This window comes from Caenorhabditis remanei, chromosome V (assembly GCF_010183535.1).
Source record: "Caenorhabditis remanei strain PX506 chromosome V, whole genome shotgun sequence".
In the NCBI taxonomy this organism is placed as follows: Eukaryota; Metazoa; Nematoda; class Chromadorea; order Rhabditida; family Rhabditidae; genus Caenorhabditis; species Caenorhabditis remanei.
This window is the reverse complement of record NC_071332.1, coordinates 15604659-15632658: the sequence shown is the minus strand read 5'-3', so window position 1 is coordinate 15632658 and position 28000 is coordinate 15604659. Positions and strand designations below refer to the sequence as shown.

Here is a 28000-nt window from a genome sequence, read left to right as displayed (position 1 = left end):
GAGGTCTCGACACGATTCCATTCCGGTATATAGCATCTTCCCGTGTTATTTGTATAAAAGTTATTTGAAATGGGAAGAAAATTAACTGAAAAATAGTTAGCATGAGAACCTGGAACTATCATCTTCCTCACCTCGATACCAGTAATAAGTTAGCCCAAAACCTAAAATGACAAGAATAAAAAAGATACGGTATAACGAAAGGGTCATCCTGATTGAGAATACTTTAAAAGAAGTGAGAGTATCCTGCAGGTATACGGAGATGCTATCTCGATGCGTGTCATTTCCTAAAAGTATGTATTCTAATCTTTTGTAATCTGGTAATGAAAATCTTTCTAGTTTTGAAGGAAAAAGAGCGGAAGATGAATACGCACCGATGTATTTTTGAATATAAGTTAACACAGAAAATTTCTGATTCTATACGAAAAATCTTTTAAGAGTTGTGAGTAATTATCAGGAAAATAATGGTTTCCTCAAATATAATCACTTCAAAGATAAGATTTTCAGTCTGTTTACAACGATTGTCAACAATTCTTCAAGGATAGAAATTATCCTCTCTTTTCATCTACAGATTAGGTGACATTGGCGGACAATCCCGTTATACAGTCGTGCACTCCGCGATTACGCCAATGTCTGAAAATTGGAAACTGAAAACTGACAGTCATGCCGTAATCTTTTTGGCCAGAATTACCCATTTGCCGGTGGCTGACCACTCACTCAAAGTCCCGGGAACGAGGTGTGGGCCTCTACCGTAGTATTAGAACTTTTTTATGAGTAAAGTATAGAAGAGAGCCCCCGTAAATCGAAATTTGGGAACGAGACTCACACCTTGTCCTCGGCTCCAAATTTGAACGAGTGGTCAGCCACCGGCGAGTGGGTAGGTTTTCCAATTGTAATACTTACAGAACCGCTCAAAAGTATATTAAGTTTGGGTTTTTTCAGTTGATAAGGTCCAACTTTGAGAGTGTGTCATGCTAATATTGATTGAATAATCAAATAAATTTTTAATGAATTATACTGATCAAAAGTAGAGCTTCATTTTTGTAGTTGACAACTTTTTTCTACGGACGCTCCCTAGAGAGTTATGGTCATTTTTCGACGACAGCTCAAAAATCGCTCTATTTTGCACTGAAATTGGTCGATTTGAGGAAGAAATTACTTTGACGATATGTTACTTACTAGGGAGCGTCCGTACAAAAAAGTTGTCAACTACAAAAATGGAGTTCTATTCTTGGTCTGTTCGATACCATAAAAAGTTGTTTTGTGGGACAGTTAGTTTTACTATGACACACTCTCAAAGTTGGACGTTTTCAACTAAAAAAGGCAAAACTTAATATACTTTTGAGCGGTACTGTATCCCACATGCATATAATCCACCTCATTATTCTAATTAGAGGCCTTCTGGCTATGCCGATGAGACTGAGAATGGACAGGTGGTATCAAATAAGTGTGCCATCTGCTGTTGTAACAGCGGTGTGTACTGCCTAATTAGAACTAGTCATTACATGCTTACCTAATTGTAGGATCGTAGCCAAAAGAAGAAATTTATAAGACTTGCAAGCGGAAGCACCTGGGCCGAACTTTGAACAAGTGGTCAGCCACCGCCGATTGAGTAATATTTCGGTTTTTTTCTATATTGGTTCTACATCCACAAAGAAGTTTCCAGAAAATGACATAATATGTTTTGCATGAAACTGGGTACTTCGTATTCTGAAGAAGAGGTATTTTAAGCAATTTCTATTCTTTGACATAATTAGAAGCCATCCTACATTCTTCGAGATACAAATCTTCAAAACGGATACTTCAAGAAGAAAAGTATTATTTTTTCAATGTTTCATCTTTTTAGGTCATCAGCACGGGAGAATTCGAAAGATGAATTCCGCGTACTTCTACGATTTAATCGTAACTATTTTTTCTTCAGTGAATGCTTGCTATCCAAACTACATCTATCGAGTACATACCCAAAGTGAGAATTCGAAAAACAAAAAAGTGGTGCGCCGCAAAATGATAAACATCGAGAACTAATCGTTTGATCTTCGCTAAATAAGTACTAGAATCGAGTACGTACTGATTTTGGAAGACGGGGAAATGACTTTGAAATATTGGAAGACAGTGGACTCCGGGAAGCAAAAGCTCTCAAACTGCTAGTGCCGGAGAACATAAGAAAATATTAAGTGTCTCGGAGCACATTAAACCTTTTTCAAGAGGTTGTGGAACTTTGTTCAGATTTTTTTTTAAGTCTGATCACCTTGAAATTTGATGGAAATAGAGGGTCAAAATATTGGAACAGTTTTGCATTCTGGTCAATGCAAGCCCCCGGAAAGGTCCGGCTCAAAAAATGAACTTTTTTTTTCAACTTTTCATCAATTTTTCATCAAAAATGTGAACGTTTTTGATGATTTTTTATTTAATTCTGAATGACAGTCGAAAATTTGACTTTTTCGCAAAAATAATTCAAAAAAAATTTCGGGATGGGAATGATTTGCCTTTTTATGAGCAGTGTGAGATATTCGGTGAACAACTACCGGTAATTTACCTGTAATTTACCGATAAATTTTCGGTAAATGACTATTCGGTATTGTCGAAATAAAAAAAGTGATACCCGGTGTTTGCGGACTTAGTGGAAAAATTATTAAAATTAGCATTAAGTCCGCAAACACCGGGTATCACTTTTTTTATTTCGACAATAAATTACCGGTAAATTTACGTGTGTCTTCCGAATATCTCACACTGTTTATGAGTTTGTAACTTTTTGATATTTCTTTTTGAAAACCACGAAATACCAGTTCAAACAAATACCTCTGATTGTCAAGTAACTTTTTTTCAGATAACAATTATTTTTCAGAATCAGAAAAAACTGAAAAAGTGATACCAATAGTCATTTCTCCTCTTTTGTGCTCTTTTGGTACAGCTTCATAATTTTCAATAACTTTCATAATACCAAATCTTCTTAAACATATGCCTGTAACTTTTCCAAATCTAAGGAACTTATTTCAGTTATAAAATTTTGTGCAAATATGCAAAAGAACCATTTTATAAATTCATAGCACACACAGAGTCCGAGCCAAAGCATTTTTTCGTTTCAATTAAAACAGAGAGGCAATTTTAGAGTGTTTTTTCATAACTATAAAATCAGAACATAAATTTTCATTTTGGTAAAAAACACCATTCCTTCTTTCTTCTTATGACCAGGTCGTTCAGGAGTTCCTCTGTTTCTGAAAACTTCTCTGGAATCATCTTCTCAAAAAGTCTTTAATGAACTCTTATGTAATCTCGTCAGACACTCTGCGTTTACATCTTTTTGCACCAAGTTGACCAATCTCTTCTCTTAAAAACGTTATTTGTCAAACATCTTTCCTTCATGTTCTCTCGAAGCTAGAGTACCGCTCAAAATTATATTAAGTTTTGCCTTTTTCAGTTGAAAACGGCAAACTTCGAGATTGTGTCGTGGTAATACTTATTGTCCCATCAAGTAGATTTTTAATGAATCATACAAATCAAAGATAGAGCTCCATTTTTGTAGTTGACAACTTTTTTGTATAGACGCTCCCTAGCAAGTTACATATCGTCGAAGTAATTTCTCCATTAAATCGACTCTTTTCAGTGCAAAATAGTGCGATTTTTGAGCTGTCCCCTTAAAATGACTATAACTCTCTAGGGACTGCTCGAACAAACAAGTTGTCAACTACAAAAATGAAGCTCTACCTTTGTTCTGTATGATTTCTTAAAAATCTACTTGATGGGACCATCAGTATTACCATGACACACTCTCAAAATCGGACCTTTTCAACTGAAAACAGCCAAAACTTAATATACTTTTGAGCGGTACTGTACATCATCTCGACATCAGGTGCACGTGTACCCTCGTTACTCTTGTGACAACCACATCAGCCTCCCCCCTTCTCGTCTTCTTCTTCTTCTCTTGCCTTCCTCCTCTCCAAAAAACGAGTTCTCTGCACTCTCCTACCCTATAACATTGACACCAACACTACTATTGCTCTCTGCGTCTTCTCGATGTACACGAACACCCTTACTGTCCCTTCTCTCTAGGACACCCTCCTCTCGAAAACAATCTTTTTTCATGTTTCGTCAGCTCTTTATTTAGTTGTTTCTGTTGTATCTCGGTGTTTTTTAAAAGTAAATGATTATGAGAATGTTTCAGGTTGAAAATGGCAGAACCAGTCGAACCAGTCGAACCAGTTGAACCAGTCGAAAGTCTTGAAGAGTGAGTTTTATATTGAAAAATGGGGAGAAAAAGGAAAAAAAGATCAGAATTTATTGAAAATCACCGATTTTCTATGTAAAACTAATTTTAGATATCTATGAATGGAACTTCTATAAATAATTTTGGACAGGAATCAGTTTTTTTGGAAAATCTTCAAACCTATGTATCAAATTTAGCAAAAATATAAAAAAAAAAACTTCTAAAAATCAGACAATTTTTTTGGTAAAACTGAGGGGTATGCGAAAAACTGAAATTTTTTTGATTGATGATACTAAAAAGGTTTTTCAAAGAGGCGGACCCTAAAAAATTGTCCTTTTTTTTAAAAGATCATCATAGGGACCCATAATATTTCTTTAAAAAACCAGATGGGCTAATTGCGTTTACCCGATCTGTTCAATGGGCTGCTGGCCTTACAATCACTAGAGAAAGTCTCTCTTAATTATCGAATTCTAAACTCTTATAAAAATCAATATTCCTATTCCAGAACTGTCAGAAAAAAAATCGCCATAGAACACTCTAAATTGGAGAAAGCACTCCGTGTAAAATGCGTGGCTGCTCCAAAAATTCTTGAAAATATTGTGCACTTGGCATTACGTAAGTTATCTAAATTCATTTCAATAATATTATTAATATCCTTTCAGAAATCCGTAATATTGACCGAGAAGTATACCAAAAGTCGCTCAGATTGTTCGCAGAGAATATGAAAAATGCGAGTGTCTACAAGAAGCGTGCTGTGGGGGAAAGGGTGAGTTATACCTTCGAAATTCTCTCAAAAAAAGTAAAATTCCAGATATCAAAACTGGATATGCCAACAAAAATCGCAATAGTCCAAAATTTCATTGAAGTCGGAATGGAGACGTTCTCTTTGGAGTTGTGTCTTTCGAAAAATAATCTAAGAGGGCCAATCACTGATTCAATTATGAAGTTCAAAAAGCCAAGTAAGTACTTTTTGGAGGGGGCGTGACTTACAATTTAATTCAAAAACTACTTTATTTCAGAATGTCCCATGGCTATGGCGTTCGGACTAAACAAAAATGGACGTCTAGGGATTGGATCAGATAAACATCGGGTGGATGTTATGACGCCAGTGAATATCTCCGTGGAGGTACGCATTTTTCTAAATTGGGCTCTGGTAGGTGAGCAGCCGATGAGCCCAGAAAAGCTAAAAGCCGAACAATATTTATGTGGTGTTTTTTTAAGGAAAAGTCAACGGCGCTCCGCTAAAAAAACGAACATCTTAGCGCGAAATTCAAAATATGTTTTTAGTAGAAGGTTTTTAGTATCTATCAAATACTCGCGACAGTCGAAAAACTGGCTAAAAGGGTAGTCGAAAAACTGGTTAAAAAATTAATAGTAAGCTGCGTATCAAAATTCCACAACAAAACAGGGAACTCAAAAAGTTAAAATTTCAATTTGCCTCCAAGTCTAGAAGAGTGGGTATGATTTCGATACTCACATTCCAGACCCCGTGGTGGTGAATTGAGTGGGACTTTGGTTGACTTTTTCAGAAAATGGGTTAACTTGTGTTTTCCACCAAAGGAATATGACAAAATAGTCACTGTCAATCAATCTCCCATTAATTTCAGATCAAACATGCCTTCATGGGACCAAACCATACAATCTTTCAATCCAAAAATGGGGATTTATACGGCTGCGGATTGAAATCCAACTTCATGGAGCGTGCTAGAGGCTCGATGGATATTGTGACAACTCCAACAAAAATGGATTGTTATCAAGGAGATCCTTCGGTAATGATTTTGATAATCTTTTCTCCGAAAACTCGAAGTTTTTCCAGGTTACACCAAACATCATTCTCGGAGAGACACACACCAGAATAGTGGAGTTCACAAGTATCTCAACAATGATTATCGGAACGGATCCATCGAGTGATCAGGATGTCGTACGGTCAACTGGAAACAACTTTATGTTTGTCAACAACAAGTCAAGAACAGAGGAGAATCAAGAAATTAGGGAGCGACAAATCAAAGAAATTGAAGTGGACGTTCATGAAAAACCGAGGAGAAAGGTCTCACCTGAAAGAGGTTCAGCCAACTTATAATCTATTTTTCTTTTTCAGATCAAAGTCCGTGACGATACTGTCTGGATGGGCAGAAACGGGGAGAAACTGGATATTGTGTTCATTGTCGATGGATATCGTGTGGATTCTGAAAAGTTGTGGAAGAACTATACAGTATGTAAGACGGGAAAAGTGATGGCTATCATCGACAACAACATTTACAAAGGAAAGTTTCTGATTGTGCCAAGGAAGAAGAATAATGATGAGTTGAACGATCAACTGTCAGAAGATGAAGAAGATGAAGAAGAAGAAGGTCAAGTGGTTGGAAATGATGTGTATTTGGTTGCAAGAAATGACATCCTTTTGTGTATTTTGGAAGAGATTGCTCTTCCATATGCATTCGACGGGCTCACGATGACTGAAGATGGAGAATCGTTCATTGCGTGGGTGAGTTTTCAGTTTGGTTTGAAAAACGGCTTTTGACTATTTCTTACTTTTCAAGGCCCGGGTACTTGGCTCCAAAATTCAGAATTTCTTTCGAATTTTTTGAAATTTTTTCGCGAAAAAGTCAAATTATTGACTGTCATTCAGAATTAAAAAAATTCGGAAAAATCAACAAAAATGTTTACATTTTTGATAAAAATTGAAAAAAAAGACCATTTGAACCATTTCCTCTCTACAGGCCAGGCCATAATTCCTAGCAACTTCGGCCGTTTTCATTGAAAACTTTCCAACTTTGAGAGTGTGTCACACTATAACTGGTTGTTCCACCAAGCAAGTTTTCAACGGATCATACAGATCAAAAGTAGATCTCCATTTTTGTAGTTGACAACTTTTTTGTACGGACACTTTCTAGAGAGTTATGGTCAGTTTAGGGCAACAGTTTGGAATGCCAGTACAGAAAAGTTGTCAACTACAAAAATAGAACTCCACTTTGAACTGTTTGATTCATTAAACATTAATTTGAAAATTTCAACTGAAAACAGCCAAAGTTGTTAGAAATATAATGACTTACCTGCCCCCCCCCCACACTAAAACAGATCACGCTGAAACAGTTTATGTATTTTCAGTCGCACCACGACACGTTTGACGATTCCGAATACGAAAAGTATCGCGTTTATGAGAGCCTCGAAACCATCGACTTCCGTCTGAAAACCAAAGAAAGAACCGTCTTCGATGCCGCTTATCTCAACCATCTATTTGAGGGTACTGTTGAATCAGATATCAAGAGGATGGGTAGTTTTTATATGAATTCTGGTTAGTTTTGTTTGGAAATAATATATACATTTTTATTTGATTTAGGTCAACCGAAGTGCAAAAGCCTGATACGTGGACTACTTGCTCTGATTCGTTTTTTGAGAAAGGACCAGGCGACTGGAGTTCCTGAAGTGTTGCTCAACAACTTGCGAATAGACAACACACTGAATGTGAGAGCTGTCGAGAAGGAGTTCGAAGAGGCTCTCATTGAAGCAAGTAAACTTTCAGTTGTCGTCCCGAAACCTGATTTTGATTCGGAAGCTAGAGAAGCAGAAGTGTACGTTTAGAAATATTGTTGAATAGGTACGTAGCAATTATCATTATTTACAGAAGAAAAGCGAGCAGAAATTATTACTTGGACATAAATAAGATAGCCACGGAGTATGTGACAAATCTTAAAGAACTACCAACGAAGTATCGATCAAATACAGTGGAATCCGCATTCGGAGTCTTGTAAGTAATTATTTCCATTATCTTTTGAAAAACGAGACACTTTCAGCGTAGCAAGAATAATTCGATCAATTGATCTTGTCGACGTGGAAGCTATTTTGCCCACGAAATACGAGCAACCACCGAATCGGAAGTTCAAGAGAAACCATTTCCAAGAAGCACTGAAAAAAAGAAGTCCCGATCAGCCAGAATTGGACTTGCAGCAGATTCGGGTGAGTCAAGCTGCTTGTCTGAAAGTTAGTTATTATTATCCTTCAGGTCGAAGCGTCTCCACTTATTCTCAGGCAAACCGAACCTAGTGACCACATCGCAGACCATCATGCATATTACATTTACACCACAGAATTCCACATTAGGTGTATTGATGCCTCGTTGTTGGAACACGTTAATGAGGATAATGTGCTCAATTTGAATATAGTAAGATTATAATATTTATAGATTTTCCTGAATTATTTATTTAGCTCTGCCTCCATGACACAGATCACTATCGCTTCCTGAAATTGCTCGACTCGTTTTTCTTGCTGCGTGACGACTTCCTCCACCTGAAAGATTTCGAAAGGTAACATTATTTTATTTTCAACCTATATAATAATTATTAATTTCAGAGCTCTGAACTTCGAATCGGCAATTGAAACACTTCCAGAACCTGATGTCTACACTATCAAGACATCAGATGATAAGACTGTGAAGATCCCGAAATATCTGTTCGAGGTCTATTCAGAATATGATGCAGGACGCCAAAATTTTGGAAAGGGACCGAATGGTCGCAACGCTTTTGAACTGGGCTGTACGGAGGAAGCGTTGAAACTCCTCGCCAATTGTTTGATCGATGTCAGAATCTTCTTCAGAGCGAGTATGAAATTGGTAAGTCTTACAAAGGAAGTCTTTAGAGAAGCGGCTTTCAGACGATCTATTAATTGGGTTATAGGGACTAAATTTCTCTGCGAGCTGAGCTATCAGCTTTCAGATTTTCATATGATTAAGCTTTTTCACATGGAATTTCAAATCGGCAAATAGTATACGCAACAATGTTTTCATTTTTGCAACCTACGAGCACAGGAGAACCGCTAGAAAATACATATGAAACCGCGCGGTGGCGTATATGCGCCCGATTTGGAATTCCTTGTGAAAAACTGAACCGTTTTAAAAGTTTGAGCGCCTAAAACTCGGCTCGCAGAGACATTTTGCCGGTTTTTATGGCAGAAATGAACTCCCCGAAGTCGAAAGTACCTATGACCAAATTTCTAGATCGTTTGAAAGCCGCATCTCCAAAGATTTCCCTTGTTAAGCAACATTAATCTGATGCAAACTTTACTAATTTTCAGAAAATGGAAGTTTACGAACTCGCCAAGTACCTTCTCATTCGTCACATTTGGAACGAACTCCGACTGATGATCATTCTGACAGGTGTGTAACTCCCCTTAAGCCATTTTCAACTCCTTTTCATTTTATTTTCAGCCGAGGAGAGTGATGCCGATCACATTGGAGATCTCATCGAGCAAACCGATGAGAAAGAGGATATACTTGCACTCATCGTAAAGCATCGACCAGAAATTATATTTTTCTGGAAGCAATTTCCAGCGAAAGATCACCTCTTTGTAATTCAAAAGTTGGTGTTTCAAATGATTAGTTAAATATAACATATCTATTTCAGCATCGCTGGTCGAATCACCGAAGCTCGTCAACGGTTCAAAAACATCGAGGATGAAATTGGCAGTGTGAACCTGCCAATCATCGCGATGAGAGATGAGATGGTCGACAAGGAGATGATTCCAGAAACCGTCCTGACAAAATATTTATGCAACAAAGAGGATGATGAAGTCGTGACGTTCGAGTGCACGGTGAGTTGATAACAATTTTTTGCATACTTGCAACGGGCCACGGCCCGAGGTTTGAAATTCAAAATTAGTTTGAGCTAAATTTTGAACCAAGATTTGAAATTTTTTGAATTTTTCTCTGAAAGCGTTGAAGTTTTGACCATACGTCAGAATTCAATCAAAGGCTAGTTGCATCAAAAATTGGATTTTTTCAAATGTTAAATTTCTTTTTTTTAATTCTAAAAAATTGGCTAAAAAATGGGCACCTTTTCTTGAAGCTGGGTCTTCGGGCCTTGTTTTTTAGTCCATCAAGGAAATAGTTATTTTTCAGAGATCTGCCCTCAACTGGAATGTTGAAAACCCACGAAAACGACGCCACGAAGATCGGAATGTGTACATGCCAAGAGTACCGTAAATCTTGTAACTCCTCGTTGTATTTTTCCGTTTTCCCAATTTCCTTGTCCCACAAATATCTTCACTCGAGAATTCAACTTGTGTGTTTGATCTTGTTTTTTTCTGTTGAAATAATTATCTAACGTTGTATTTTTGTCCTTCTATTCTTCGTTTAATAAAATTTGGCATAATATCATTTAAAAAGTGTTATAGATAAAGTTTCAGAATGTTACAGCTCCAAAACGATATCATTCGAAAAGTCATGGAAAAGATAAAGTCTTTAGGAAATAGGTCTGACAAGAAGATGTTTTTCTGCAAATATTTAAAAAACTGAAAAAATTTAAGCACTCAAACTGAATTAGAGAGATACCACCAAGAGGATTTATCTTTTCCCTAGCTTTCTGAATCAATTCATACCAAAGTGGCGTCTTCTGTTAAGAAAAATGACGATATTATCAATTCAAAATGGCACGTGCAAAACACTTCTGCGACACGGTACCTTTCAGCTCCTCCCATTTTCTTAAGGTAAAACGAAAGTGGACATAGTTTGTTTTCTCTTGAGCATGTGTTCAAAACCATGTAAATGTTTTCACGTGAAATATTTTAAGCTGTACAGCAGAGTTGCGCGGAAGTGATTTTTTCTAAAACGGAAGTCGGAAGTCGGAAGTAAAATTTGTAATCCGGAAGTCGGAAGTCGGAAGTAAAATTTCTAATCCGGAAGTCGGAAGTCGGAAGCAAAATTTTGAAAACGGAAGTCGGAAGCCGGAAGTCGGAAGTGAAAAAACGCCCGGAAGTCGGAACTCGGAAGTCGGAAGTCGGAATTCCGCGCAACTCTGCTGTACAATTAAAGAAAAGTAATAGTTTTATAGAGTAAGCTACAGTAGCGAGCATAAGTGAGTACCCCTTAGTACTTTTATCTGTAACTCTGCTGAAACGTGTCCGTTTTGCATAAACTTTTTTTTAAAAAGAAAGCCAAAATATTCAGCAATAAGAGAATATGTTTTTTGAAAAATTTCCATCACTGATTTTTCTTGGCTTCTCAACTTCTGAGTATCGTGCTAAAGCTCCAAAAGTCAAAGGTAGTGCCTTCGGGGAAATAATCATAACTCATCAAAAAATGCTCCAAATCTGACGAAACATGTACCACAAGATGTGCCTTAAGTTTTTCTACAAACAAACATCAAAAAGTTATAATTTTAGAAAAAATAATTTTTCAATTTTTTTTCACTCAAAAATAATTTTATTCCCATTTTTCTCAATTTTCGATGTTTTCTGGCTATAACACGAATAAGTAATAGATACATGTGTTTTATTATTTGAGATAAAGCACTTTGCATACAGTTTGTGAGAGGTATGTTCGTGTTATAGCCAGAAAACATCGAAAATTGAGAAAAAATGGGAATAAAATAATTTTTGAGTGAAAAAAATTGAAAAATTATTTTTTCTAAAATTATAACTTTTTGATGTTGAATTGTAGAAAAACTTAAGACACGTATTTTGGTACATGTTTCAATCAATTTGAAGCATTTTTTGATGAGTTATGATTATTTCCCGAAGGCACTACCTTTGACTTTTGGAGCTTTTACACGAAACTAGAGTAACGTGTCGATCGCTATGATCATCGATAGAGTCGACGATAATCGGGAAAATCATGTCGATTTGATCAAACTTTAGTTTAGTCGATGACCAAAAAATGAGTCGAGACTCGACGATAATCAAAAAGTCATGATTATCATCTCTAAATTATCGATGATTATCGACGATCATGATCACTGGTGATTATCGATAATTTTTCGACCGGCGATTATCGATAGTCGGTCGACGATTATCGATAATCGTCGATCGTCGCGGCGATCGGCGATTATCGACGATTATCGACGATAATGAGCAAAAATAAAAGACTCCGGAAACGGTTTTAAATGGCTCAAACTGGTCAAAAATGGTGTTTTGATAGTCTTGTAAGAGTCCTCTATTGATTCCATCAAAAAAAAATTTAAAAATGAAAGAAAATTTTTTTTTCAAATTTTTCAAAAAAAATGAAAAAATAGTTTTGTTTAAAAATGTATTTCTTGGTGTAAATTGATAGAGTAGCTTCAGAAATCTATCAAAACACCATTTTTGACCAGTTCGAGCCATTTAAAACCGTTTCCGGAGTCTTTTATTTTTGCTCATTATCGTCGATAATCGTCGATAATCGTCGACCGACTATCGATAATCGCCGGTCGAAAAATTATCGATAATCACCAGTGATCATGATCGTCGATAGTCATCGATAATTTTGAGGCGATAATCATGACTTTTTGTTTATCGTCGAGTCGCGATTCATTTTCTAGTCATCGACTTGACCACCTATCGACTGTGATCTATCAATTTTCGATTCAAAAATCATCGAAAATTTGGTCGACACGTTACTCTACACGATACTCAGGAGTTGAGAAGCCGATTCAACACAATTTTTTGTTTATTTGAGTGTTTTCCAACATTTTGAAACAAAAAACTCAATACCTCCAAGAGAAAAATAAAAAGTTTTTTCGAATTTTCAAATCAAGATCAGGAAAAATCGATTATCGAAAAAATCAGTAAAGGAAATTTTTCAAAAAACATATTCTCTTATTGCTGAATATTTTGGCTTTCTTTTAAAAAAAAGTTTATGCAAAACGGACACGTTTCAGCAGAGTTACAGATAAAAGTACTAAGGGGTACTCACTTATGCTCGCTACTGTATATGGAATCTAAAATCCAATCAAGCTGTCGATGTAACAGCAGTTGAGGATACCTTCCCATCTCTCTTATAACAAATCAGAGATTTCCTGAATGTTGTGACACAGAACATTGCGATTAGCGGTTCGATAGCTGGATAGATTGCAGTGGAGGCTGCTGCTGTCCGGCCGAGAAATCCGATGTTGGCTTCAAAGAGAGGCAGGAGGAATAGTAGTCCAACAGGGATGTACATAAGGATGAATGAAAGGAGAGTCTGGAAACTTTGGACTGTCTTCAGTTTTAAGAACAAAAAACGGATACCTGCAAGATCAAAGTGATGAAGAGCTGTCTATTGAGCTCTTTGGTCCGATGACTCATGCTTCCTTCTACATCATTCATTTTTTTGTAGGTTTTCACACCGCAAAACAAAATCGTTAGACAACACATCGACTGAAATTCAAATATTTTCTTCTGACTACAAATTCCCGTACCATCAATCCACATAAACCAGCTGTTCCAATACAATCTTGAATATTCCAGTGAGTTATTCCATTCTGATCCCTCTGCCAATACAAACCACCGACAAAAGTGACACGAAAAGAGTCTTCCGCATACTTTTCTTCGAGTGGAATTTTCAGAACTTGTTGTTTTTCAGATGACATTTCTAATCCCAACAAGCAGAAGAGAAACCAAGTGACAGAGAGGAGGAAGGGAGGTATGAATATCAGAGAGAGCTTCGGTCCTTCCAAACGGACAAGAACGTTTGGTCTTTAACATTTTTGTTTGGATGTGAGTGGTTTTGAAAGTTTACCTGCACAAAGCGAGGTAACGGTAGAAAAATTGAGTGGAGAGTAGAGAAATGCACATTCCAAATGATGCTCCGAACATGCCTGGAATTTTAAAATTCAGATCAAACATTCTAGTTGTCCCTGTAACTTGCTCTGATAAACTCACAGACTAAGACATAACCGCCTGTTGGATAATACCGTAATGGACCATGATTCACCACTGCATACATCTGCTCTTCGATTAGTACAAGTGGCTGAGTTAATAAATCCACATAATTGTAAATTATGGCATATATCGAGAACGCAGCCATCAGATAGCGATATTGTCCAAAGGTCTTCTGAGTCTTGGTGTAGATCAAATAGAGAAGAACTGCATTTGTAAACTGAGAGACAAGGAAACTTATGAATTGGATGATGTGAATTGAGTGGTACATCAGAATATGTATTACAAATTGGAAATGGGGTGTTTAAGTAAATAAAAGTAAGGAAGAGGAGGAGTCATTACTAGAAAGACGTCATCTGAAAAATGTAGTTATGAGGGGGTAAGAAGAAAGTGAGTAATATTTTTATGGGAGAACGAATCAGAATCAGAGTAGATAACCGTGGTTTTTTTTTCCTTTGGTTGCCGAAGGAGATGTGTTGGCACGTGTATCTGAATGAGCTTTGGATCAGATTTTCGTTCATATGTTCCAGAAATTATTGTTTGGTTTAAAAATGCAGATTGAGGCGAATAGAATCTTGTTGTTTCTCACACTAACTCTAAAAAATCTGGAAAATTGAAGGCTTTTGAAGAGTACTATTAATGAAATGACAACACAGAGACATGCCCTGCTATTATATGTTTTATGGTTTATATTTATTCACTTATGTATTCGTTCAATTCTTGCAATATTTTGTACAGGAAAAACAGTTTATGTTCAGCTAGCAATAGTTATTTTCAAGATTGATAACTTTTAAATTCAAACTAGTTTATCATAAAAACAAGTTATCAAACAAGATTTGACACGAGAAAAACAAAACGTTTGATTACGATAATGGGTCAATTGAATCGATTGATCAGAGTCTTCATACGGGAATGCCCAACTGTCTCGACCTTGAATAACTGGGTCTCCAAACAATTGTGTCAAAAAGATATTCTCTTCAAACAGTTTGTATTTGATCGTAGAGCTTTCAAAGTTGGGAGAAGCCAAGAATTCCTGAAAATTTTTCTTGTGGAAAGATTCAACTTGAAATTAAAATCACTCACCTCTTTCAACATAAACAAATCTTCTGATGAAATCGACTGAACACACATTTTGGCCCTCCGGAAGTGACTGAAATTCGTCAATGGCTCCGACACAACACAATTAAACATTTCCAATTCTTTCACTTCTCTCCATTGTTCCAATTGCATAATTTGATCCATTTTCAGATCTATCAAGTAGTCTGGTGAAGAAATCGAGATCTTATGAAGAGATTTTGAGTCAACATACGGTAACACTGACATCACTTCCTCTTGATTCTTAACCTCAAACTCCAATTCTCTAACTTTCAGTGGAGATTCCCTGGATTCCAAAACTTCCTTGATTCCTAACAAAAAACCTTCCAGAAAAAATTCAAAACTAATTCGCAACAACTCTAAAATTGCTTTTTGATTTTTGAGGTTCACTTGGAAATCATTGAGAAGTATATTCAAATAATCCTGATTCATCAGAAAGTGCTCCTTGCTCATTCCGTATTGAACCGAACATCCGTTTTCCTGTCTTCGATACTCAACATCTATACTCCAATCCAAAAATGGATCCATTGAGATATAAATGGAATCAAAGGATAATGTGATGGATATACTTTTGAGGTGAGTTTCGGGGCAGATGTCTTCTATAAAATTTCGAAGGCCGGAAGTCACCTTCTGGAGGACTAATCTGGAAATGACACTTTTTAGAATTATTTTCAAAGAGAAAAAACTTACATTGATCGAAAATCCGCAACTTCCAACAGCTTTGTTATAACAACATATGGTAAATCGATGAGAGACGGTTGAAAACACATTCTTCACAAAGAAATAAGAACTAGCAAAAGCGAGTAGGGGAGAAGAATAGACAGAAGATAACGTCACATTATCAACTGTACGTATATAAACATCAGACAATCATGTGATAAAAAATATTATTCTTTTCCTCAGTTTTTGGTTTTTTCTAGAAAATTGTTGGTTTGAGAAATAGAAGCAAGGAACGGAACTTTTTGTTCTGATTTAATTATTAATTAGTCATCATTATTATGAAATATTTCTGACGATATATATATATATATTTCCTCACTTTTATTTCTTTTATCAGTTTCTTATCAATTTATGGGGTGTAGTTTCTATCAATCTTTTCTTTCTTTTTATTTGAAGAAAATTTTCATTTTGTACATTATCGTATATTGTATAGAATTTTTGAAACATTATGTCAGGACGTTATGCTTTCAAATTATCTCGTGACTTGTTTGTAGTTTTTAGTTTTTATTATTAGTTTAAAAAACCCTCAGTCATAAAGTTTCAATCAATTTTCTTTTTCTTCTTCTTACACTTCTGAAGCCAATTGTTCGGATTCTCAAAAATCTCTTTCTTTGTCGAACTATCCTCACTCCCATCCAATATCTCAAATCTTTTTGCTTCTTCTAAATTCGGTTCCACATATAAATTGAATTGCATTAATAGGGCTGCCAACAGACTAAAAATAAATCCAAAATTTGATATTGAGAGAGCCCAAGGTAAGTCTGAAAATGTTCTGTTTTTTCTTTGTTTCACCAGAAAAATGTACATCGATAATGGATAGAGAAATACGCTATCCAGGTACTGTGAATATTGAAAAATGGGTTGAACCAAAAGAAACCAAATAACCCAAAAAAAAACAACTGAAAAAATAATTGATTAAACCAGTTTTTGACAAAGACCCTTCCGCGTTCACCTCCAAATAAACGAATAAACTGAATTCTTTTGAAGAAAAGGCGAAAATTCGGAAAAGAACGGTGTGAATTACCTGGAAAAACTATTGTTTCCTTCTTATTAACTTTCCGTACCTGATGAGTTGAAGATAATATCATAGCTGGAAAATATGACAGATCTTGTTCCGACCAATCCACTCTCCATAAATCAGAAATTGAAATGTCTTCACCCATATTGAATCTATCAAAAAACCATGTAGCTGGTACAGCAAGACATGAAACCACTTGCATGGAGAATATTATATTAACCCAACTGTTTAAAAATATTGTTGGTTTTTTTTCCAAAAATCAAATGGTACTGTGTAAGAAATTCCAAGCCATTTCAGAGAACACTGATGGTAAAGAGTCGTATTCAGAAATTTTCTTTTGTCATCAGTCAGACTGAAAAACAATTTCAATTTCTTTGTCCAAACACTTGATTTAATTCACCTTAGTTTATAATTCACAACAGCTTTGAATGCTATAAGGATTAGAAATGGTGGGACTGAGATCATTTGGTAAATATATGTATCTGAAAGTTTGAATTTTTCTCCTCATTTTTCCACACCACTCACAATAAAAACAGAAAATAGTCCTTTCTTTTTTTTAGTTCCATAATGAATGGGTTGTACACAAGGCTGTCGCACGGCCGGCCGCGGATTAACCAAATGGGCTGAATTTTTGCATATCGACTAATCTTTTGGTCCTCTACAAGGCCGCCTGAAGAAGCGAAAATTTTCCATGGCTGGGAACTGAGATATAAAATCGCCCCACGGCCTTTTTGACAGCCTTGGTTGTACAGAAAAACCAATGATAGTACGAGTTGGGCGAGCTGAAAAGAGTTTTTTCTGTTCGATTCCAAATGCTTCGAAAAAGGTTTCAGAGCCAGATTTTTTGAAACCGTGACACTAAACGTGAGAAATGTACTGAAAAATGTGGCATTTTCCGTTCAGTTTTAAATGGATCGCAAAAAATGCTTAACTTTTCAATGCATTTTTGAGCCTAGTTTTCCAAACGTCTGGTTTTTTGGAGCCGCTAGCTCTTTGTACCTTTAGCACCAATTTTCAATTAGATAGTAAGGTGCAACCCCTAATGAGAACTGCCCGAATCAGAACTCTGCTCGAATGAGAACTGTTACTATGGAGAACTGACTAAAAGATAAGGAATCGTCAAGATAATCCTAATTCAGTTCTTATTCCGACCAGTTCTCATTAGTGGTCGCCCCGTTAGTCATACCTCTGCTTGAACCCAAGATATATGATACGGTATGGGCAAAACTCCAAAAATCCGAAAAAACACAGATCTGCCCACCTGGAAATTATTACAAAAGATTTATCGGTTTCACTAATAATTTAAAGTTTACCTGGTATGCCAAGAAAATATAGAAATGAACTAAAAGAATTTCTGTTTTTCGGTCAATAGGTGGATCTTCTGGGTTGTTGCACTGATTGAACCTGAATTGTCTCATTCTTTTTTAACAATGGAATCGTATTTCAAACTAACATATCGAAGGAGAATACGAGTATCAACGGAAACACGTTTGGCATATTCAGCATAGACATGTAATATTCGCATTGCTGAAATTTTCTATCTGAAATTTCTGAAAACTAGAAAGTTCTCACTCCGACAGTCCATCCAAATATAACAATCCGCCGTTTTTTCTTATTGATTTTTTTCTCTTCTTCTACGTTCTCCGAATCATTCAAATATTGATACCAGTGATAAAAAATTATGAAGATTTTCACACCGATGAATAAATAGAAAATGTAATATTGGGCAGTCATTGTATCTGAAATTTATGATTTTTTAGAATTCAAATGAGATGTTGCCAACATTTAAATATTTCCAGAATTCGCTGCGATGAAGTCTTACGGGTTCATCATACCCATCCTGCGTCATAGCTTCAACAAAAGGCATGATCAGCTGAGAAACATAATTATTGTATGCGTGCCTACCAACCACCTACCTGATAGGCGAAAAAAACAAGAAAATGGCAGAAAACAAACTTATCGAGGTCTGCAAACTCAGTGATGATGCTTGCGTTTAATTGGCAAGCACTGAAAAAAAGAGTTCTGAATTATTTGTAGTTTAGGAGAACTTACTCAACAAGGAATGTAATAAAATTGAGAGCGACTAGCGTGGCATAGTACTTATCAGAAAAAGAATTTACACAACTCGGAAAATTTAGTCTTATTCTTTCTCTATGAAGAGTCTGTAACATCTCTATGAAGAATTTGAAACACTTCTTCGAGTGAACGACTGGGCATTATGTAAAAGATTAATTGTAGAAAAATTGAAGTTGGTAAAACGTGGAAAGTGAAACTGAAAAACTGACGGTTGTTGGGGAAAAACGTGGAAGGAACGTACATAGGGCAGTTCACGTTAAATATTATTTTTTTATGTGCTATCAATTCAACTTAAGATTTCAGACAGTCCAATTACAATAACAGAATCTGAAAAAAACGTTACAAATTCCAAATACCACATTGGAAAAGATCCAGTTACAATTGTTTCAGAAATGTTTTTATATTACTTGAGATCCAAACTAAGTTGAATGAGAGCATGTTCATTTTTGTTGTTAGCAATCTTCCGGGACCTCTCTTCTTTTCATTCCCTATCGTGCATCAAATAATTGGTCCTCATTGTCCACCGTCATGACTCAATATTTAATAAAACCTTTATACCTATGACACCTCTAACTGACAAAAGAATATGAGTATCGCATTAGAAAGTTCCGCATTCAGAACAATTATCATTGTTACGAGTGAAGGCGTAACCCATCCTTCTCACTCGTATAAAAATGAAGAGCACACGTAAGAATACTATTCAGTCGAGATGTTAGGACAATTATTGCTGGTGTCACTTCTGGTGTCCACACAATCTGCTCCATTCTTTGCTCAAGATACTAACTGTGATACTGCTGAAGCTAAGAAATGTGCTCGCGCGGTTACGAGGATTCCAGACGCCCTGGAAGAAGATCTCGAATTCTTTTGTAATCCATTGAAGGTTAGTTTTTATACACATTGCATTCGGAAAAATATGACAAATTCTTGTTGGCGTGCTTCCGGGTTTCCTCTTTCTGATAATTGGTCATACCTGTAAACAAAATTTAATTAAAACCATCAAAATATGATACAAAAGAAGAAATGTATATTATTGAAAAGTTTTGCAACCAAAAACAAAGGCACTGTCACAAGTTAGGCGTCCCCCATTCTTCTTCTTTGTATATAAACGAAGAGCAGGACCTGCAATATTATTCAATTGAAATGTTAGGACAACTTCTGATTGTGGCCCTCGTGGTTTCCGCTCAATCGAATTCTATCTGTGATACTATGAGTGCTGATAAATGCGTTGCTCATTTTCGTAGAGCTCTTAAAACGATGTACGACTTGAACAGCTATTTTAAAATGTACTGTTCTAAAATAAAGGTTAGCTCATTTTCGATTCATCGAAAAAAAATGGGGAAAATTTTATATATTTTTATTTTGTGTACATGAACATTCCCGCCCTATGTCTGCACTTGTGGATACTTGTTTCATACTTTCAAATTTAATTTAACTAAACTTTATATTTAATTTAGCATTCCTAAAAATGTTGGGTCTCACCATACTTGTCAAGTCGCGAAGGCAAAAAAAAATTTAAAAATTTTTGAAGTCCCGGTTTAAAAATCGAACCATTTTTTCAATTTTTCATCAAATTGTGAACATGCTTGATGATTTTTAGAAAGATCTTCTAATTGTGAATGACAGTCGAAAATTTTAATTTTTTTTACACAGTTCAAACATTTTGATAATTTTCAAAAAAAAAGTTATATTTAATTTTTCCCGCCAAGTACACGGGCCTGCCTGGCCCGAGCTTTGACAAGTATTGGTCTCACGAGGATTTTAGTATAAGTACTGTCAAAAAGCCCGTAATCACCTTGATTAAAAGAGCTGACGAACTATTTCAGATAATGCATTTTATAATTTGTTTAATGCTTCCAAACCAACTTCTATATTCCAGCACTGCACCGACGAGGTGCTTCTTTGCAATGCAACCTTAACTGAAATCCAAAAGGTGAAATCTAGATGCTGGGTTATTCCATCACCTAATCCAACATCAAACCCCAACACTTCGACCACCAACTCAACAACAGTGGCTCCAACAACTCTTCCGGTCTCTTCAACTCGCCAAGTCACAGCATCTTCCGAAGAGGTTACACCAGCTGAAGAAACAACAGAGGCTCCGGTAGCGAACGTAACAATCTCTACTGGCACTCTAGGGAATCCCACGACAACTACGGCACAGTCCCCGACCACTCCGACAGTTTCTGTGAATACAACTCTACCAGCAACGACTCTGCTCACTGATGCTCCCACCACTTCTTCAACAAGTACTTCTACTACTACAGAATCTACCACTGACGTTAAAACCACCCCAGATGCTCCATCCACAGTTGCTCTCACCTCTCCAACATCTCCAACTTCTACTACTACAGAATCTACCCAGGGAACAACCTATCATCCACCCGTCACAGAGCCGTCCTCAACCGGCACAACTACTTGGTATTTCCCAAAATACTTGGATATCGTCACCGCTTCCTGTGTTGCCCAGTTAGAAGCAGCTGGCGGTCAGCACTCGGACCTTGTAAACATTGTGAATGGCGCCATTTTTGTAGCAGAATATGTGAGTCCCTTTTTCTATTTCTATTTCAAAACTTATATTCCAGATGGATCCACCAATTCAATTCTACCAATGCTATTACCTCAATGATCAATATTGGATGCAACGTGGGTTGGATTCAGTGAGCCAAGTCTGCGGAGCATACGATGCAAATATTTTGAGAACTGTGAGTTTGAAGAATGATGTATCTATATGTTTTTTTTTATTTCAGCGATTGATCAACACCAGAAACCAGCTTGGTTGTGATGTTTTTGGCACAGTTGTCTACACACATTAATTAATTGTTGATTTATGCTCTGAAAATATAGCTCTGGACTCCATGGTGTGCAAATAAATAAATTGCTTTGAAAACAAAAAGTTCTGGAATTTCGGAAACTTAATCCTTACAAACTTTTGCTACCAAAGTTACAACAACCCTGACAAAAACAATAACACTTTACGTCAAATGGTTAATCAATAGGGCGCACTTACTGCTTTGAAATTTTTAACAAAGTGTAAAAAATCAAATAAACAACATTCTTCAAGAAGAAAAATTACTCGATTGAAAAGAAGCGAGAATCGAGAAAAGTTCATGTTCGCCTGAGCCTAATGACAAATAATAAAAAAATAAATATTTGTCTAGTTTCCTTTTTTCTCGCAACTCCTCTCGTGGGGTTACCACTCTTTTTCTATTGGCACGGATCTTTTGATTTAATTTTTTTTGGTCGATGAGGTAAATTGAACCGTTTTAGTTTTGTCTTAAGAAATTTTTTGAATAACGAAATTTTTTTAGAAGTTATGTATAGAGATATTAGTTCTACAGATTTGAGAGACAATTTAGAATGTGGTCAATTTTTAGACGTATCAAATTTCCCTGTTGTTCGAATACGTATGTATAGCGTGAAAAAGAGGAACAAATGGGTTTTTCAGATTGAAATTTCAGAATTTTCCATTTCGTGAGACCAATTTTTGAAAATATTGTGCACAATTTTGAGATTGTATGTTTTATTGAATTAAGCTCTTTTCCTATTTTATATAACAACTAAAACTGCGCCCGGCATGAAATTCAGGAATTTTTCCAAAGTGCGGGACGAAATGAAAAGTAGAGGCCTATTTCTTAAAACCTTCGTTTCGGTGCCTGTCGTTTAGACACGGTGTGTCTAATTATGTCGAATCAAGAAAAGTTGTGTCCCACCAAAAAATGGTTTTTTAAAACTTTCTCATAGTCACTTTTTGCAAACACTACCTCACCTCTAAAAATCATCTTCTTTCCAGAAATGCTATATCTAGCAACTCTCCTACTTCTCCTCTCCTCCCCACCCTCAGTTTTCACTGTCCCCGAGAGTTGTTTCCTACCAGAAATCCGAGATGAAGCCAGAAATTGCATCAACCAACTCTCCCCAATGTATGATAACTTGAAACGTGTACTAGCTGGAACACGGAAATCGCAAAACATCACAAAAGATATCAATGACTATTGCGAACTGTCTTTGGTAAGTTTTCAAAGTTTCAGAAAGCAAAAATTGAGAAAAATAACTTCAGAAATGCTACAAATCCCTTCAAGCTTGTGCTGGAATCGACAAGAACTTGATATCAAACATCGATGGGGTCTGTGATTTGTATAATTTTCAAGCTGGAAAGTTCGGTCACTGTTATGTAAAAATGGATGAAGATGGGTATGACAGTTGTACCTATAGCTTCTTTATGAGTCCAATTTATATTGATGTGAGTCTGTCATCTATTTTTATTTCCAATTCAAATTTCTCTCTTCCAGGTCAAAAACAACCGTCAACGATGTCAAAGTCTCAAGTCGAATGGGAAATGTGTGAAGCAGAGAACATCTCAGAAGTGCTCAAAAGACTACGTCGATGATTTTGACGATGTAAGTTTTAGTTTTCAGTTTACATTTGAAAAGTTTCCGTTGCAGCACCTCGACGGGCAACTCAAACGGTTCAATTGTTGACAAGTATAGTTTTTATGTAAATATTTATGATGAAGATTTAGAAAAATTGATGCGATTGTTGCGAAAGCATTGGAAAAACACAGTAACCTGTTTATTTACGTTCTTATCTCAAAAATATACTCGATAATAAACCAAAAATACAATAGAACACAAGGAGTCAATATTGGTATTGCTGTCCAGATAAGGTTACAAAAGCGACGGATGGTGGATGATGAGCGAGACGTCAATTTTCGGCGGAAAAAAATGGGAACGTTGCAATTTCCTTTTTGTAATTGACAACTTTTTGTATGGGCACCCCTACAAGTTACGTATAGACAAAATTATTTCTACTGCAAGTCGACCTACTTATGTTTGTGCGAATGCAAAATAGTGCGATTTTCAAGCTCTCGCATTAAAATGACCATAACTCTCTAGAGTTGTCAACTACAAAACTGAAGCTCTACTTTTGACATGTATGATCCATAAAACATTGTCTTGGTGGGACAATCAGTATTACCGTAACACATTCTCAAAATCGAAGAATTTCAATAAAACGACCAAAATTGTTAGAATTATGGGCATTACTGTATTCACTGGAACACTGGAAACCATCTCAAATGTTTTATTCAATAGCCGCAAAGTACTAAGAACGCTTCGATTAAAATTTATCCCCTTCCACTGGTTATGTTCGCTGAATCAAATTCAGTGGAATTCTGATTCAACACATTCTGCTGCCCATTCCCTCCGACTCGATATCGTAGCCGTCCATCACAAGCGAGGTTGTACAAACGGAGGGATATATACTGAAATTTTTATCAAAGACTTATTATAGAACATTAGAACTCTATAACCTGCTTGAACACCGGAGCAAACTTGGGATTACAATACTTTTCAACATCCGGCAGGAAGCACTTCCCGTTTTTATAAATGACTTTACAGTCGGTGGTGAACAAGTCGGTCTGAAAATGGCTGTAAAGAACGTAAAGAAATAGCAGGTTACCTTCTCCAAATGATCTTTCACACATTTCGACAACTTTGTTGGATCCACTTCTCTCAACTTCTTCACACAGAGAGACATTGGTCCTTTCTGGAAGACATCTTCAATGCATTCATCCAGTATTTGATAGTTGTAGGAGTCCTTATAGCAGTATGTGTTCTCAAGGCACACCTGGAATAAATAAATAGGAAATTATGAAAAATATTAGTGTGTCAGTGTGTCTTGGCTTACAAATCTATCATCACAGGGCTTTTTTAACTCTGTCAGCGTCATATTTCTAGATATTTCTGGATTCGTTGAAATCTCACTTGCACGAGAAGAAACTTTCCATTCTGTCTGGAATTAGTCAGTTTCAAAAATTTAAAAAAAAGTGCTTTTCATACCCTCATTTGACATAAATTATTATTCAATCTTTCTTTAGTACATTCGGTAGTCAACAAGTCTCTTCCTTCGAATAAAATTGAGTGAATGGGGATTGTAAAAGTGAGGATTAGGAAATATAGACGGTGAAGCATGGTTTTTGTGATCAAAACTTCTCAAAACTCGAAAAAATGAAAGGTAAAAGCTAAAGTTGTTGTTTTTAAGAAAGTTGACAACTGTTCCCTCTGCTGCTCCCAGGTCAAAGTTTGACAAGGATAGGTCGAAAACACATGTAAGACTCACAAATCGATCATCACAACACGCTTTCAACTCAGTCAGCGTCATGTTCCTTGTTAACTCCGGGTCTGCCGATATATTACTTTTGTATCTCAATATTTTGAAGCCGTGCTGAAACACTAGTTTTAAAAAATCGATACTGTACACAAAATTCGTAGTATGTAAAAAGTTGTCACTGGTGCACCTTTTTGCCCATATTCAATTATTACACTTTTTCAACTGTTTTCATGCGTTGTTTCATCGGAAATGTGTCTTAACTAACTAAAAATTCGTCATTTCTGGAAAATGACTAAAAATAACTGGTGCAGCATTTTGGGCAATTGCCCAAATTTTAGATTTACAATATTATTTGAATAATATTTAGCAACCTAATAAAAATATATCTCTGTTGAAAATCCCGATTTTTTCCCATATCAAGGTAAGAACAAAGAAGGAAGATCAATAAGACAATGGAATCCATGCAAAAGGATGTTCCAAGACTGCTGGAAAAATAACCGGCCAAGGAATGCCTGCTCACATCGATTGTACTGCTATTGGAATTTTGGAGTTCGGTGATGGTTGCAATTCTGACAAATCCTTGTGTTGTTGCAAAGAAGACAAGTGCAATTCTTCTAGTGGAATGACTATTGTGATTTGTCTCATTTCATTGACTGCTGCTAAGATGGTATTGTAATTTTTGAAATTGAATAATTTTCTCCAATTCCTTCACTTGACAAAGTGTCTCGCATGAATATACCTCGGAAATTTTTGATTTCAAGTACTTTTACAAGCTTTTCGAGGTCAAGATTGGTTAATGACTTCAATTCTTTTCGGAGACCAAAAGTAGTCATTTAATAATAATCAAAACTTCAAAACTCGTGTGAACTCTTTTATTTTCCACTTCTTGGCTATGTGTGATTGTAAAAACCAAAGTAATAAGTAAAACAAAAAAGGCAAAAAACTAGGGCGCACATGGGAACGAACCTTCAGCATCGGCATAACATCCCGCAGTGCGGCTAGAGCTCTTTACCGGCTGAGCCATGGAGGCGCCCACTTGCTATGGAAGATTTCTCCCCTATGTACCAGCGCGGCCTGGCAGAGACGCAGAGGAGACAGCCAGCAGTGAGGGGTGTGAGAGAGCGAAGAGAGAGAGAGAGAGAGAGAGTGTGTGTGTGTTCTGATGCCATCTTCCCCTCACTCATGCCTCCTTATTGATCTCCCTTCTTTGTTCTTACCTTGATTTGGGCCAAAATCGGGATGACGTCACGAGCAGGATAGCTCAGTCGGTAGGAGGTTAGTTAGACTGGGGATCGGAGGGTCTGATGGGATTCATTTTTGCGCTTTTTTGTCACTAATATTGCAATTTTGATCAGACCTTCAGAACTTCATAGCCGGAAATTTTTCAACAGAGATATATTTTTATTAGGTTATTTTTATTCGAATAATATTGTAAATCTAAAATTTGGGAAATTGCCCAAAATGCTGCACCAGTTATTTTTAGTCATTTTCCAGAAATGACGAATTATTAGTTAGTTAAGACACATTTTCGATGAAACAACGCATGAAAACAGTTGAAAAAGTGTAATAATTGAATTTTGGCAAAAAGGTGCACCAGTGACAACTTTTTACATACTATTAAAATTTCTTACGATAATGTAGCACATGTTGCTCTGTCTTATTGTGTCTGTGCACAACTCACTCCAGACGTCTTTACCGGTCGTGTCTTTTGAGGAGTTTGAAATGGGAATTAGAGAGTAGGTTATAAGAAGGATCAGGAAACTCATTGGAAGTTAGAAAATAAAGAAATAAAGAGTGAGAGGTGAAGGACGGTGAGTAGACAACAGTTGTTCCGGAATGAGAAAGAAAGAAAAGGGTGTATAAAAATGACAGCTAGAACTCTGACGAAAAGATTTACGCGTTTTCAGGAAGCTTTGCGGAGAAACTAGGAACTTTGCAAACTTTGCAAACTCTTTAGGGAGTATCCGTACAAAAAAGTTGTCAACTACAAATATAAAATTCTACTTGTGATCTATACACTCCTAAAACAATCGATATTGTGATACCATCAGGTAGGCTGACTCACGCTCCCAAAGTTCGCCATTTTCAACTGAAAAAAGGAAAAATTTCCTGTAAATACAGACAAAGAGAATGGAAGCTTTAGAAGTTGAAAAAAAATTCGAATTTTGCGACGATGAATCAGACTGTTCACAAGTTTTGCAGCCTTCCACAAGTCTGGGCCTGCTTTTATGTAAATTCCGAGGTTTCGAATTTTTAATTAACCCCGTTTAACACAGTTGAAAAAATATTATCTGATTATTCTCATGGTAGCTGAACAGGTAAAAAAGATATCCTAACACGGGGAAAAAGTCATTTTCTGACTGAAAGTCCTATTATCTTGATGTAAAAGCCTAATTATTTTTTGATTACACTATTAGAGAAGTTGGGACTATAAGTGATCAAAATACTATTCAAGAAAACATGCTCGGTTTTATATGGATTGTCTTAAAATTTCAATCTCTTTTCATTTCATGAATGTTTGAGTCTGCAGTGTAAACAATTTGTTTTTAATGGTCAAGACAAAAGCAAAATCATTAAAAATGCAACCTGACGCAATTCATACGACATTTCACCGTAGATGAAAAATAACATTTTAACGGAAACAGCTGCATTTTTTTCTGATTTTTACGCACAGCTCTCATTTCATATTGAAAATGGTTATGACCCTAGAGGAATATTATCTTGTGAACTATTCTCAGTGTAATGTACCATACAGTTTTCTAGCTTCCTGGCAAGGATTGGCATATCCAAGTCATGTTATTCAGTCGGTTTCATTACCACTTGAAGTTCTAACGTTTTTTATGATTATGAGAAAAACTCCAGGTCATATGAAGACTTTCAGTTACCCATTGCTGTTTAGCCACTTTTGGTAAGTATTAAAAGTTGTTGTTTTCATGTTTCCTATAAATGGTATTTTTTCAGGTGCACATTGCTCAACTTACTTTTTCATACTTGTCACGGGCCGGGCCGGGCCGATTTCCAAATTTTCACCGGCCCGGCCCGGCCCGGCCCGGCTCGGCCCGGTCGGCCCGGGTGAAGCGACTTTTTTTCGAAAAACATGTTTTTTTCAGCAGTAATTTTTGAAAAAGTGGTTTTGGAGGCATTTTCTGCAAAAATTCGACTGAATTGATGATTTT

General features: G+C 36.3%; 6 protein-coding genes across 6 annotated transcripts; 2 read left to right on the top strand and 4 right to left on the bottom strand.

Annotated features, from left to right (window-relative positions):
- Window positions 1-12899: 12899 nt before the first annotated feature.
- On the bottom strand, window positions 12900-14078 carry GCK72_020370 (uncharacterized protein; the record flags this gene model as incomplete). Its single annotated transcript, XM_053733539.1, has 4 exons — window positions 12900-13130; window positions 13348-13624; window positions 13668-13746; window positions 13811-14078. 4 exons carry the CDS (start codon window positions 14076-14078, stop codon window positions 12900-12902), a joined length of 855 nt encoding a protein of 284 aa, XP_053582452.1.
- Window positions 14079-14603: 525 nt separating this feature from the next.
- On the bottom strand, window positions 14604-15672 carry GCK72_020369 (uncharacterized protein; the record flags this gene model as incomplete). Its single annotated transcript, XM_003116414.2, has 3 exons — window positions 14604-14840; window positions 14891-15545; window positions 15593-15672. 3 exons carry the CDS (start codon window positions 15670-15672, stop codon window positions 14604-14606), a joined length of 972 nt encoding a protein of 323 aa, XP_003116462.2.
- A 490-nt stretch (window positions 15673-16162) lies between these two features.
- On the bottom strand, window positions 16163-22618 carry GCK72_020367 (uncharacterized protein; the record flags this gene model as incomplete). Its single annotated transcript, XM_053733537.1, has 5 exons — window positions 16163-16337; window positions 18094-18167; window positions 18213-18379; window positions 20576-21055; window positions 22483-22618. 5 exons carry the CDS (start codon window positions 22616-22618, stop codon window positions 16163-16165), a joined length of 1032 nt encoding a protein of 343 aa, XP_053582450.1.
- On the top strand, window positions 19426-21529 carry GCK72_020368 (uncharacterized protein; the record flags this gene model as incomplete). The annotated part of the gene is made up of 4 exons (XM_053733538.1): window positions 19426-19596; window positions 20593-21255; window positions 21299-21418; window positions 21464-21529. The coding sequence occupies 4 exons, from the start codon at window positions 19426-19428 to the stop codon at window positions 21527-21529; spliced, it is 1020 nt and encodes a 339-aa protein (XP_053582451.1).
- Window positions 22509-23194, top strand: GCK72_020366 (uncharacterized protein; the record flags this gene model as incomplete). The annotated part of the gene is made up of 4 exons (XM_003115861.2): window positions 22509-22724; window positions 22774-22956; window positions 23006-23113; window positions 23159-23194. 4 exons carry the CDS (start codon window positions 22509-22511, stop codon window positions 23192-23194), a joined length of 543 nt encoding a protein of 180 aa, XP_003115909.2.
- Window positions 23195-23838: 644 nt separating this feature from the next.
- GCK72_020365 (uncharacterized protein) lies at window positions 23839-24875 on the bottom strand (the record flags this gene model as incomplete). The annotated part of the gene is made up of 5 exons (XM_053733536.1): window positions 23839-23976; window positions 24025-24142; window positions 24208-24341; window positions 24402-24506; window positions 24834-24875. 5 exons carry the CDS (start codon window positions 24873-24875, stop codon window positions 23839-23841), a joined length of 537 nt encoding a protein of 178 aa, XP_053582449.1.
- Window positions 24876-28000: the final 3125 nt, after the last annotated feature.